This window comes from Pygoscelis adeliae, unplaced genomic scaffold (genome assembly GCF_000699105.1).
Source record: "Pygoscelis adeliae isolate BGI_AS28 unplaced genomic scaffold, ASM69910v1 Scaffold298, whole genome shotgun sequence".
Classification (NCBI taxonomy): Eukaryota; Metazoa; Chordata; class Aves; order Sphenisciformes; family Spheniscidae; genus Pygoscelis; species Pygoscelis adeliae.
Window position 1 is genome coordinate 1,981,380 of NW_008825303.1, and position 13,438 is coordinate 1,994,817.

The window sequence follows — 13,438 nt, forward strand, 5'->3', positions numbered from 1 at the left end:
GCATCTGAGAAGAATGAAAGTCAAATAGTCAATGAATGTCCATATTTCATATTCAAATACTACTTAGTATATTAAAAAAATCCTGTAGCTTCCTGTTTAAGTGATGGATGAATTCTTAAAGCTAGAAACAGCATTTTTGCCAATTAAGATACTCTTGATAATTGTCACTTAAATTACATCTGAGGAAAGAAGAAATTAAATAAAATAACCTACCCCGTCCCCCCAAATCTTTTACAAACTATGACTAAATATCAAGTAACTATTTAAGATTCAGTGGGGAAAAAAAAAAAAGGGGCCAGTAGTTTTGAAACAGATTAATTGGGGGGCACATGGGGGTGGCTGTCCTGGGATTCAAAAATCTGGCAGTCACATAGTGGGACTTGAGCAGTCTCAATTTGAGCTATGTTATAGTATAGGTTTAGAGATGCGAAAGTTAAAATAGTTCAGGGTAAAGGCTATTCTGTTTAGAAATCTTGGCTTTTATTCATAGATCCATTTGATCCCTCTAAACCTTAAAATATATTATTAAGCCCTTCTGAATTAGTTCAATTTGTTTTTTCCACCCATGGCTTAAAATCTGTCTTCAAAATCAGTCTCAAAAGTGGTGGGTACCATGTGGCAGTGTAAGGGGAGGAAAGGAGAGAAGTGTTTTCTTGATACCTTTTGGAACTTCCTAGAAAATCTAAGTTACTCCTAAACTGATGTTCTTGAAAAAGTCCCATGCGTGATCTACTTCAGCCACCTTCAGTAACTACTTGTATAGCTGTTATCTCCTTTGATGCTTTACTATTTACTGTGATGTCTGATTAGATTGCATTAAACATCAGTTTTCAAAAGTAGATGCCAGTTTTGAAAAGGAACTGAGAGGTCATAGTATGTGTTTTTTCCTCGGAGCCAGCAGAGGTTCTAGGGAATTGACTTGAACTGCAGGGGCTAGTCAAAAGTTGAGGAAAAATACACATTCAAACTAGTGACCTTATCAGTGTAAAATGGAAGAATTTTGAGATTAAATCTTCCTCTCATAATCTTGACTAACTCTAGTAGTGAGTCTGGTCTGTTTTCATTGTGCAGAGTAACCTACCCTTGACGTGTCGGATGCAGCTGAAAACCTTCGTGCGTCCTCAGCACTTCCTAGTGTTTGGAAGAAATGACAACTTCAGAATAATTCTTTTGCCCAAGTTTGCTCTTACCAAATTGTCAAAAGGAAACTGAACACTTCCTTTTCATTTCTTGTAAAACTTAGAGTATCTCTTTCTCTGGCAGGAATCGACTTTAAGATCAGAACAATAGAATTAGATGGAAAGAAAATCAAGCTACAAATATGGTAAGTATTCCAAAGTAATTTAAGTTTTCAGTGAGTATTGAATTAATCTTTAAGCAGGAATACTTCATAGCTTTTGAGCCTAGGTGTACCAGAAGTTTCATACCTTTTATTCATTGACTGTCCATAAGGTTTGTGCTTTCTTCTAGCTTACTCTTGGAGTGGTTCTGCTTCAGTAGCACAGGAAATAGCCTGTTCACATGCGAACATTACAGCAACTTCCCATTTTATCAAAAGCTGTCCTCTTCAATGCGCTTTTAGCTATTCCATGTGGAGGGGAAGTATTAACTCCATAGCTGTAAACTAAAATATGCGACCTAATAAAATGTAATCTCCTCTGATACCTGTGCCTCTGCGAGTACAACTGGGTATCAAAGTGAGTGATAATGCTCCCATTCCTTCCATGGTGGGTTAGTAGAGACTGAGCCTCCTGGTAGCAGCAGATGGGTATTTTTGTAGTAGCATTATTACACATGCCAAACTCTTCAAATGCTACTGGTGATTGTAGAAGTGAGTGTAGAAGTCTTGCTGACTTCTCAAGTTCTAGAAAAGACAGTTGTGATACTTGCATGCGAGCCAGACTTGTGACTAAGGAAGTAAAGTGCCAGAAGTGGTGGGTACAAATTTTCTGTCTGTAATAGAAGTCAAAAAGCTGTTTTTTGTCAGGCCTTTGGGGTTCAGCTCCCCCTAGGTGTGACTAGTAGCCAAACACTTTGGTCCTCTTGTTCACTCACAGACAGATACTGCTTTGAAGTCATCTAGGATAAAATATCAGCACACTAAGGTATAGTGGCTGATTTTAATAGCTAACGGTACGTGAAAATGCACTATCCTAAAATATTTTACTGCTGCATGTCTTAATTTTTGTTTAATGCAGGACTCAGATGCATCAGGGCTGCCTTTTTTTAATTATTCTAGGGAAGGCTGTGTAATGCTGAGTTTTATTGCTTGCATGAAAATTTAAATGCTTTTGTGCCGTACTTATGGTGCTGCTATAACCATTGATGTAAGTAGGATAGCTTGGGAGCGAGGAAGATGTTGAGGGCTGAAGAAACTTGTGCAAACAGCTTCTAAATGGTATTTTTTCATAATGAGTATCAATACCTTGTTACTCTGCTTAAAAAGACATCTCTAAGTACAGAGAAGTATAAAGATCACCTCCAACAAGTACTTGTTTTCACTGAATTTTAGGGATACAGCAGGCCAGGAGAGATTCCGCACAATCACAACAGCTTACTACAGAGGAGCCATGGTGAGTGCTCTCACTTCAGAAAAATTAGGCACAACTAGTGTAAATGGTTTGCTGTTCTTAAGGTTATATCACGTAAGTCTTCAACTGGAGGATTGGATAATTGTGGCTTGAGATGTGGGGAATAAAGTTTGTGGTGTGGTTGGGTTTTTTTTTGTTTTGTGGTTTTTGTTTTGTTTGTTCTTTTTTAAATCTGCTGGTACTTTGTCTAGTCCTGTTTTTGTGATGAAACTTCAAGCCCTATTGTCTTTTTTAATATAATTAAAATTCCTGCAGATTATAATAAGCTAAGTTGCCAAGCTTTAATCAGACAAGGCAATCAATCCCTTTAAACATTTGAAATGTTTGAAAAATAGGTAATGAATGATTTTAATATTAAAAGTGTATTTCACTGAATTGCTTTTCCTTCAGCCAGTAGAGAATGCAAAATCTGGGCTAGAAATACAATCACCTACAAAAGCTACTGTTACTTTTCTTCCATTAAGAATGACTTGAAGTCAAATAACTGACTTAGAGCCTGCACTCTTTGTGGTACAACTGCTTGTAATGGTTCTTAATGCTATGATTTGAGATACTTTATGTTGGGACACTGTTAATTTCAACTTGCTGATTACTAGCTATGCTGCTACTACATGTTCTTATTGCTCTGTATGAACAGATCTGTTCCATTCATAGGCTGGCTGTGGGTCCAAATAACTCCACTGTTACAGAATACAGATGGGGAAAAATAGTAATGGTTGTGGCTCTGTGTTAGAGCTTTCTAGTACTTAAAAAGGTTTTGGCAGTGACATGGTCTTCTCCCCACCTCCCAGTCCATGGCCAAGGACTTGTCTTTGTCCTATGAGGAATGATTGGAAAGGCAATAAGGAATGGAGGTGAACCTAGCAATCCGTCCTTAATGCAGCTGTCGTGTGGTTTCCCATGCTTTGCTAATTGTTGAGAGCCCATGCTAGTATACGTACATAACTGTCTGAAAGAGGTAAAGCTTTGGGGAGAGCACCTAGTGTTAGCTTTGCTGTAAGTATCTACTGGCCCCAGCAGATTGAGATCCCAAACCTGGATCTCACAGTTTAGTCATCTTTGACTGCATAAAGCTGCTGCTTCTAAACTTGACTTTAACAATAGAGTCCTGGTTGCTGTTGTAGTAGAATTTCTAAACATTTCCTGACTACAGGCTAATAATTTAAAACTTCATATAGGTGGTGTGTTTGACCTGTAACAGTGGCAAAAGATGTTAAGTAGTAATATTTTGGGTAAATTCTCAGCAACAGCGTAATGCTTTGAAAAAGGATTATAGGTGCACAAGTCGTATGTTAAATTTCTTGCAAGTATAATCAAACCAACAAGCATACATCAAAAGTCAACCAATAGTGCTAGCTCATCTAACTAGATTTTCTTAATTTTATTTAGGGAATTATGTTGGTATATGACATCACAAATGAAAAGTCTTTTGACAACATAAAAAACTGGATAAGAAACATAGAGGAGGTAGGTGCTTTGGAAAGTACTTCTTACTCGTGACATCTTACGATTTCCCTGGGACAAATAATAATCAAGTAATTATTCACTTTCATTATAGCAGCCAACATATATGGCTAAGTTAGACTGTGCAGTGAACGCAGCAGTGGTTATTAATGGAGAGAATATTATCTTGTTCATTGTCCTGCCAAAACCAGGACATTCATCTAGGGATAGAAGATAGAAAACTTAAGTTTCAAAAGTAAGCATAAAGTGTTTCAAAACTGTTCTTACTATATGACTTTTATTGTTCTTTTTTGCTTTTGGGTGTGTCTAAGGAATGGGAAGGAGCAAGATCTTAGGGTATCTACCTTTCACTGAGATGATGACAGATCTGTCTAATTTCAGTTGTTATTGTGTTGTATGTTTGCCCGATTAGAAATTTTTGACCTTTTCATTTGGTCTTGGGTAAGCTTCCTTCCTGCTAACTTACTGTAAGTTATTTAATGGGACATGCTGTCAAGTAGGGATAGGTCATTATGAAGTTAGAGGAGAAACCTTAATTTTAGTGAAGCTGTAGTTAGGTAACAGAATCTTACTTTTTTTTTTCCCCCCTCTTAAACATAAAATCCATGGGCTTTTCTTTAGTATTGTTCTTTGCCTCTTAAGCAAAAGTCCTGTATTAGTGATCAATTTGATCCAATAGTGACTGGGCTAGAAAAGTTCTCTTGTTGAAGTTCTCCTGCCGAAGTGATTAGTACTTAAAAAGTCTTTTATTAATAATCTATTTAAAAAATGCAAATGTATCGCATAATGATACTCCAACCAAAGTGGTCCATGCACCACTTTGAAGTAAAGGGTGTACCATTTTATTTCCAGAATAGCCAAATGCCTGTGCATGTGCGCAACCTGCTACAGAGCTCATGGTGCTGTGTTTGATCTGTAATAATACTCGGGCAAATTTAATCTAGGAGTATTTATTCCAACCTATTTTAATATTTAAATATTAAATTGCCTGTTTCAAAAGTCAGTCTCTTTCTCAACAATGTCTTCACATTAGATAACTTTTTAAAAATGAAATACTCATTTGTGGATGAGTTTGACACATAAGTTTCTTTTAAATAATGACGCACTTTGTTTCTGAGAGATTACTTTTTCTTCTTTCAGCATGCCTCTTCAGATGTAGAAAGAATGATCCTGGGTAACAAATGTGATATGAATGAAAAAAGACAAGTCTCAAAAGAAAAAGGGGAGAAGGTAAGTTTTGGTGACTTACCTTATTTAAAAGCCTACTTTTCTTAGGATTTTGGCTGCTGGATATTTGGTATGTTTTAGGCATATGAGAGATAATGGGCCTCAAACCTCTTGTTTCAGAAACTTTCATATATTATAGGATGCCAGGTTTGGTTTTTTTATCTCTAAATAGTGCTTGACTGTCTTCAAGTTTGAATAAACTTAATGGTACTATTGTCTTGAGGGGAAGATCCTGGAAAGAATGTTGACCTTTGCTACAGCATGAAGAATTATAAATCTCAATATAAGGCTTTGTATATAGTTTCATCATGCTGCACTCAGTTCACCATGGTGGTTACTTACTCTTGTCATTAGTACTGTTATTAAAGCTTAAGTAGTTAGTTGTTCTGCAGAACAAACAAGCAAGTAAGAATACTATATAACCTATCATGTACACAGCTAAAGTAGTGTAGTTGCTAGTAACACAACTTATGGAATGATTGTATGTAGTTATCTCGTCCATAAATCCATATCAATGAAGATTCTATCTTGATGTTCTTTTAGGTCCTAAATAAGTCTTTTTGTGAGCAATTAATCTTTGTGTGTTTTGAATTTAAATGAGGGTATGGCCTGTTCTAATGTTTTGTCTAATTGTCCAGTAACTTTAATGTTTTTGCAAGAGAAAAGCAGAAATGAAGCTTGTTTGGTTTTGTTTTTAAAGCTTGCTTGCAGCATACAGCACCTGTGCTATTATGAACCTATGCGAAACATTCCTTTTAAAAAGGAACTTCAAAAACACTGAAAAACTTTAACCTCTCTTCCAGTTAGCAATTGATTATGGAATCAAATTTTTGGAGACAAGTGCAAAATCCAGCATAAATGTGGAAGAGGTAAGAGATGGGTGTTAAACTTAGGTATATTTCTTGAACTACTAACATGGAGGCGTGTTTCATGATCTACTGGGCTTTCTGACCTGATCTGGGACCTGAAGTCCCAACTGTGCTCCTGGGTCACCAATCTTGTTGTATTTAGAGAGCTACTGTAAAATCCAGCATATCTTTGTTTTCTGGTAATGTCTGGAATTGTTTTTTTAAATGGGTTTACTATTATTGTATCAAACAGTTGCTTTAGACTTTTGTGCGTTGCTTACTTAAATCACAAGTGCTTTTGGACAGGGAAAACGTGTAATTTTAGAACAATGCTTTGTGCAGGAAATTGGATTCAAGATTCTTTACTTTCGGAATAACGTGCTACTGTGTCAAGGAGCCGTTAGGCTACTAGTAAATATGTGCTATGCAGGTGAGACTGAAAATTTTTATGTAACCTGGAACATCAGCATAGACTGTCATAAGCTGATGTTAGAGGAGGAAGGCGGCTTATAATACTCTATCTATAGACTTGCAATCTGTTTTCCTGCAAATAAATTTTGTGCTAAAAACACAAGATCCCTATTTATGAGAGCATAAGGAAATGGAATTGGAAGGAAGAGTGGCTCAACTCCAGTCTATCTTACCATGAATCACTCTTGTCGTCTCAGGGAGGGTGGGGGGAGTATCTTAACTCTATGAAAAGCATGGACAAGAAAATAATATGATATCAGAAGGCAGTTACATTAAGATTCATTCATTCAGATAAGGCAGACTTGTTCTTAAATGTTGTTCCTGTATCTAATCATCTAAAAGCCTTTCCATATGTATCGATGGGATACCTTTTAAAAGTCCTCCAAACACGTACTTAATTCAGATCATGCAGCTAACAAATTAACTAGGAGCTAAAGAGATTGTTGCTTTAAAATAACATGACTGATGCCATGCCAGCTGAGCATTTTTTTTCTGGTTGCAGGATGATTGTTATACAATATAGTTAGAATGGACTTATTTGTATTGTGCTGCATCTGGAATAGTGCTTGGCCTGATTTTCACAGCGTCATTATGATTCTCACAGCAGACAACGGAAGTGTGAACATTAGCAGCTAATACCGATGGTGGATAGCAATAGTCTCCTAACAAAAAAACCCCATCTCCTTCATTAGTTCCTACAGATGGTTGACTTGCTCTTTCATGACATGTCCTGCAATTTCATTTTGACTCCTGTAGGTCACTAAATGTACAACATTAGTTTGTGCTTACTCCAAATGGCTTGGCTATCTGAATATTTTTTTTAAATTGTCACATGAGTAGTGAAGAAAGCATTAAAAAAATGCAGCTGGTATAGGCATTCGGCAAGTAATGATTTAGTCTTCTTTCCACCAAATGCTTAACTTGTGGGAAATGACACAGTTGTGATATTCTTGTGATCAGAAGTGAATTAATTTATTTTATTTGTTGTGATTTATTTGCATTAAATGAGCGTCCCTGTCTTTGGATATATTCTGAACACAATGAGAGGGGAGATGTTTACAGTTTTTTACATTCTGGAACTGTCCTTGCATTGTTGATATCTCCAGATAGCCTAAAATCTTGCTTTTCCCCGCTTCTGGAGAATTGCAGAATTTTTCTGCTACAAAAGCTTCTTTGCTCCTTCCATACATTGAAGTCTGAGATGCTGAGATTTAGCAGAGTGATTTTTATTTTTTTTATTTTTTTTTAATAGGGATGCTAGAAGCATAAGTAACATTATAGATAGCCCAGGAGCAAAACTTTTGGAGGACAGAAGGCAAGCTAACCTTATTGTGAATTCCCAGGCATGCCATCCCCAAACCTCTCTGTGGGTTTCTAGTTGTGATGCGCAGTACAGTTTGGCAAAAAAAAAAGTATTAGTGTATGCAGCCTTCTCTTCAGCAGATTTCCGCGTCCCCCCCCCTCCCCCGAGGTATGCGATGGGAAAGTCTGTTCACTTGCATCAAACATTGGAGGGATGGAGACTAAAAATAAATAGTTTTTCCTTCTAAAGCATGCTTATTGCCGTTTTAAGTAAACAGCTATTGTACATAGTGCCCTGCAACTTGAAGTGCTAGCAGTGCCCTACAGAATACTGTATTATTAATGTGTCTGCCTATTCCAAAACTATCTTGTCTTTAATGTGTCTTGTAACTAACTCTCTTTTTTTTTTTTATTTCTGCCCCTCACCAGGCATTTTTCACACTTGCACGGGACATTATGACAAAGCTCAACAGAAAAATGGTTTGTATTTCCAATTGGCATACAAACTAGATACATTGAAATGACGGCTATATAATAATTGGCTGAGTAGTAGCCCTACCAAAAAACTCCTAGGGATTACGGTGGATGCTAGACCAAATTTGAGCAAACAGTGCTTTATCATGCTTTATTACACATCAGTGTGTAATTGTTCTTTATTTTGCATGAACATTAACATTGGGCAGCCTGAAACTGATGTGTTCTCTTGAAATGTAACAGTGTGATCCTTGCTTTATTAAATGTCAAATTACGTAGTCACTCCTTCAGCTAATACTTGAGATCTGGATTGTTGGATAAATGTCTCTTTTTAAAATAGGCAGTTTTACTGAGTGATTAACAGAGTCTGGATAATTGAGGAGCTCAAGTTGCAACAAACCTCTGCTCTGGTTATTACCTTGCAGGGGGGGAAGTGGGGAGGGAAACTAGGAAAGCTAGACTTATTTTTTTCTGCATTTTATGATGTTGATACTGTTTTCTCTTTCAGAATGACAACAGTTCATCAGGGGCAGGTGGGCCAGTAAAAATAACAGAAAATCGATCTAAGAAGAGCAGCTTCTTTCGATGCACGCTACTTTGATGAACTTCTAATGATAGACTGCAGCACACTTAGAACCTTTTCTGCTTCTTTGAAAGCACAGGGTCACAAAGCCTCAGAAATAATACCACCAAGCTGCTGCTGAGAGCTCCATTGAACGTAGACTGCGATACACAAAATACCAAGTGGATTTTGCTCACTAAGCCTATTGACCTGTCAGGCTCTCCTTTCTCAGATATGGAAGCTATGAAGTGGAGACACAAATGCAAGAGTTAACTTGTTTTCCTTTTTTACTTTCTGTTTTATTGCCTGTTGCAAAAGCTGCTATGTTTCTTTTAACTTTGCACATCCATATTGGCCTCTTACTGCCTGTTACAGCACAATCTTACATTTGTATTTGCACAGTTTGACTTGTAAGTAAGATTCTTAACAGATTTGTGCAGGTTTTTCTTTCTCTTTTTAAACAAATTTATTTCAAGCAGAAGAGCCAGGGGAAAAATTAAGTCTCGCTTCATTATTTTCTATGCTGTATACTTGTGGCCATGACTGCAGTATGGATGTTGACACTCTAGTGATGAGAATTACTGTAGCAATTGGCATTTAACAATTTGTATGGGTTTTGTCTCTTAGATGCACAAATCTGTTCATGCAGAAGCTATGGCTTCTATTCTGAATGTAGTTGCGTTGCTTTTCTTTCTTTACCAGACTTAGCAAAGTTGTGTTCTGAGTTGCCAGTCACTGTCTGATTCACAGATGCACGTTTCAGTTATTTGAATAAACACAGTGTCTTTTCTCACTTAACTTCCCTTTGTTAGCTCAAACTGTCTGCACCTTTCTTTGTTTCTGATGAGGAAGTACACTCTGGAGTTGAAATCATCGTCACAAATTGGCCTCATCGCTATCACTTAAGTGGCTTGTGGAAGCTGAATGCATGAGTTTTGAGTAACCTCTTTGTGGATTCATTTGTTCAGAAATGACTGCTTCTAAAGGTGACTTCCATTTCTACTGTAATTCTGAGGATAGTTCCTTAAAGTCTGTAAGCATTGACCCTTGACAACAGAGGTGTCCAAAAACTAGCTTCCTGTGCAGTTGCTAAAGTTTATCAAGTTCTGGCACTAAGGAAACGGTCACGTTAGGGCTATAATGTACTATTAGTTATGCAGTTAATGCTGAATGTGTGAAGCCCTCTTTGGTCTGCTCAAGCAGTTAAGTTATTTTTTCATCAAAAACTGGTACAGTGACCTAGACTGTTAGAAGCAGAGTTGAAACGTAGTTGCCTTTTTTTACTCAACTGAGCATTGTATAACCTAGTCTTTGTTCTACTACTTTTTTATTGTCTTCTGAAAAATTTCCTCAATGAGCAATTAAAACAGGTGCTTTAGTTCTGTTGATGTGCCAAACTTGGACCATTGTAAGCTTTAACTACAAGTTTGTGTCCAGCATGTTTGTCATTAGGGGATAGGTGCATTCTGTCATTGTCAAAGTTAACGTCTGCTTGCTTTTGCTTCACTACATTGTCTAGAGTCGTGAACAGTGGGTTGGTTGTTACCACAGATAACCGCTTCATTTTGTGGTGTCAGGTACTGAATTTGTCATCTCTGGGTCTGTTGTAAATATTTTGAAAGTGAACGGGCCAATAGCGTTAGAGTTAAAGACTTTTGATTTTAAAAGGTTTAACATTAGTAGCTGTTTCCATTAAGTTTTAAGTGGTTATCAACCTGTCCCCATGTGTAGTTTAATAGAAATAGTTATTGTTACTAGATGGTGAATCTCATAAACTGCTGTTGCTGCACTAAAGCAGAAAAATCTTCATGGCAACAAGGTTTAGTGAAAAAACAAAGCAACCCTAACTGCTCTGTTGTCTACCCTTGATGTTTTTCTTGGACAGGCTAAAGCAGTTATGTTTTCTGTATGGTTAAAAAAAGTGCTTCTATACAGAAAGTGTTGTGACACCAATTATGAATGTTGTTTATTTTCAGTAATTTACCTCTGACTTATTTGGTGTCGTAATACTTTGATTTTTATCTCAGGGGTTGTCTGCAAACCAAAACTGACATGTTCTGTGTTTGGCACCGTTTACAGAATGCTTTGTATTGTTTTTCCTGTCTTCGCTGTGTGGTTAAATGTTCATTCAATATTAGTCTCCATGAACTTCCCTTTGAAAGAGCCTGTAAGTAGTAGAGTCTATGAAGTGCTTCTTGAAGCAGCAGCAAATTGGGGTATCTGCTCTGTATGGGGGTGGGGGGGGGAGAAGAAAACTTGCTATTTTCTTACATTTAGCTGTGCTAAACTGTACATAAATGTGAGGTAAGACCATAGGAAATTCACTTTATGCATGATAAAATAATGCAGTAAATATTTCACTTTGCTTAATGTTCATGTAAAGTTCATCTTTTTCTATTTGTAGAAGAATTTAATGCAATTTTGTTGTCCCCTGCTGAAACTGAAGAATTCTAATTTCATGTGGTCTTATGGATAAGGTAAAATGCAGATTTCTCTCTTTTTCTTTGTTGTTTTGCCCCCACCCCTCTTCTCCAGCAGTATTAAATGGCTGAGTGGCTGCACTTTATCGGTGTGCTAACTTTTGGTCAGTATAGACCTCTTCCTGTGTACAGTCTGCCTTGTCAGACATTGAAAAATGTGCTGTATCTTAGCGTGCAAATCAGCTGTATGTTTTACTGGGAATTTTTAGCTATATTTTCCTTTAGACAAGCGGGTGATGATAAATGGTATGTTCTGCCTACGCATCAGATGCTGGGTACTACAGACTTTTCTAATATCACTATGATTGTTTTGTGCAGTCTCTGTTGCTACTTTGCTCAAGACTATATAATCTAGATTTTGAAGGACTCTTAACCATACCTCAGTGAACTAGTTAGTATTCTAATGGACATTAGAATAAAAGTAATATAATTATTAATTAAGCAGCAAATGTATTTCTGTTTTGTTCCAGAAATTGCCATTAACCTTTCAGGAAAGGCAGACATTTTTTGGTGGATTTCCATAAAACAAAAATGCTGTTTATGCTATTGAATTTTACGAAATCTTTCCCTCAGACCCATGTCTGTGCACTATATCTTGACCAATATTTTTCTAAATGGTTTTAAAAAAAAGAAGCCAAACAAAAACCAAACTGGTCTCAGTGCTTTGCAATTTTAGCTTTCAGCCTGTGCTCAGCAAAACATGCACAAGAAGTTTTTGTTGAGTGTATACAGAATTTTTTTATTACTGTCTGGAAGTTCTATTATTGCTAAAGCTTAAACCACTCGTGAAACTTAACGCAGCTCACTTTTCTATTTGGGGGACAGTCTCAAAAATGCTAATTGACTTTTCAGACCTGTAGTTCTTTTTACAGAAAGTATTTCCCATTGTAAGTACCTTTCCCACACTAGTCTGCTGAAGTCAAGTGAATTAAGTGGATCATTTTCACAAGTGAATAAAGGAGTCTTGAATATACATATCACATTAAAATATTGTGAATGGATAATGATTTGAAAGTACATGAATAATATGTAAAATGCATAAATGTGTTATTTGTGAAAATGCATCTGTTATTTGGTTATCTATTAATGTAACTGAAACTTTGTAATGTTAAACTTCTTAAGGATTGGTCTGTAGGTGATAATACGTCTTTTTTCCCCTCCATTCACTGAACTGCTTATGCCATTCTCGTTCTTATAAATAAAACTTGTATTTCTTTCTTCCACAAAAGCAGGATTTCCATTGATTTTTCTTGTTTCTGGTGAATTTAAGTATTTTAGTGCATTCCTATGGCCTTACGAACATTTTTGCAAATAAAACTTTAATTACAGTTATTTTAATGCTATATAGCTACTAAATTCAGAATAAAAAGTATAGTCCTTGAGAAAATGCTTAATTTTGAAATAGAAGTGTTCTACTGTGTGTGTTTAAGCACATTTTATCTCTGGTATAAAGGTGTAATGTGAAAAGCTCCTGCAGATAAAAGTGAACTTGTCATGTGGTTAACTTGTAAACCTAATCATTAATTGTGTATTGATGTGTATAGACAAAAAAACCAAACCCAACCCCTAAAAAAGACTTCATACTCCAATGGTTTTATTATTCCATGTGAACTTTTTTACAACAATGTGTGTCTCAAATAAAAGTTACGTAATGAAAAGTATTTGGAGTATTTTTTATGAAATATCCTGCGTAGTTTTTATACAGTTGGCATTTCCACTCTATTTTTGATACATGTGTTGTGGAAGGGTGTCCAGCTGAGTTGCATCTGCAAAGCTTTGCTTAACTTCAGTGGCAAACCACAAGGGTTTTTGTATGGCTTTGCTTGTTCCTAAACTTGACTGTTCTTTAGATTTCTCCTGAAATAATCCTCTATTCCTGTAGTGATTGCTTAAATCTAAGTATGTTATTTCAGTGACTTTCAGCTTCATAAGGAACCATTTTTCCAGATGTTTAGTGTCATGAAATACCCTTCCAAAGTAACTTCTGAGCAATGCCAGTAAAGATAACATGAGACACAA

General features: G+C 36.5%; 1 protein-coding gene across 3 annotated transcripts; it reads left to right on the top strand.

Annotated features, from left to right (window-relative positions):
* The first annotated feature begins 1,254 nt into the window (after positions 1-1,254).
* On the top strand, positions 1,255-13,078 carry RAB8B (RAB8B, member RAS oncogene family). 3 transcript variants are annotated; one of them, XM_009330054.1, is made up of 9 exons: positions 1,305-1,324; positions 2,513-2,573; positions 3,981-4,058; positions 5,196-5,285; positions 6,086-6,151; positions 8,333-8,383; positions 8,886-8,910; positions 11,344-11,416; positions 11,890-13,078. In XM_009330054.1, exons 2-8 carry the CDS (start codon positions 2,571-2,573, stop codon positions 11,391-11,393), a joined length of 363 nt encoding a protein of 120 aa, XP_009328329.1. In that variant the 5' UTR covers positions 1,305-1,324; positions 2,513-2,570; the 3' UTR covers positions 11,394-11,416; positions 11,890-13,078. The 3 variants fall into 3 exon arrangements, with proteins under 3 accessions (XP_009328327.1, XP_009328329.1, XP_009328328.1); XM_009330053.1 differs by having other exon boundaries at positions 11,344-13,078; XM_009330052.1 differs by having other exon boundaries at positions 1,255-1,324; positions 8,886-13,078.
* The last annotated feature ends 360 nt before the right edge of the window (positions 13,079-13,438 follow it).

Bases quoted from the DNA above. Each gene is read 5' to 3' on its own strand.
- RAB8B (XM_009330052.1), top strand. The intron at 5,286-6,085 runs GTAAGTTTTGGT...CCTCTCTTCCAG, and splicing joins CAAAAGAAAAAGGGGAGAAG to TTAGCAATTGATTATGGAAT. The intron at 6,152-8,332 runs GTAAGAGATGGG...GCCCCTCACCAG, and splicing joins CCAGCATAAATGTGGAAGAG to GCATTTTTCACACTTGCACG.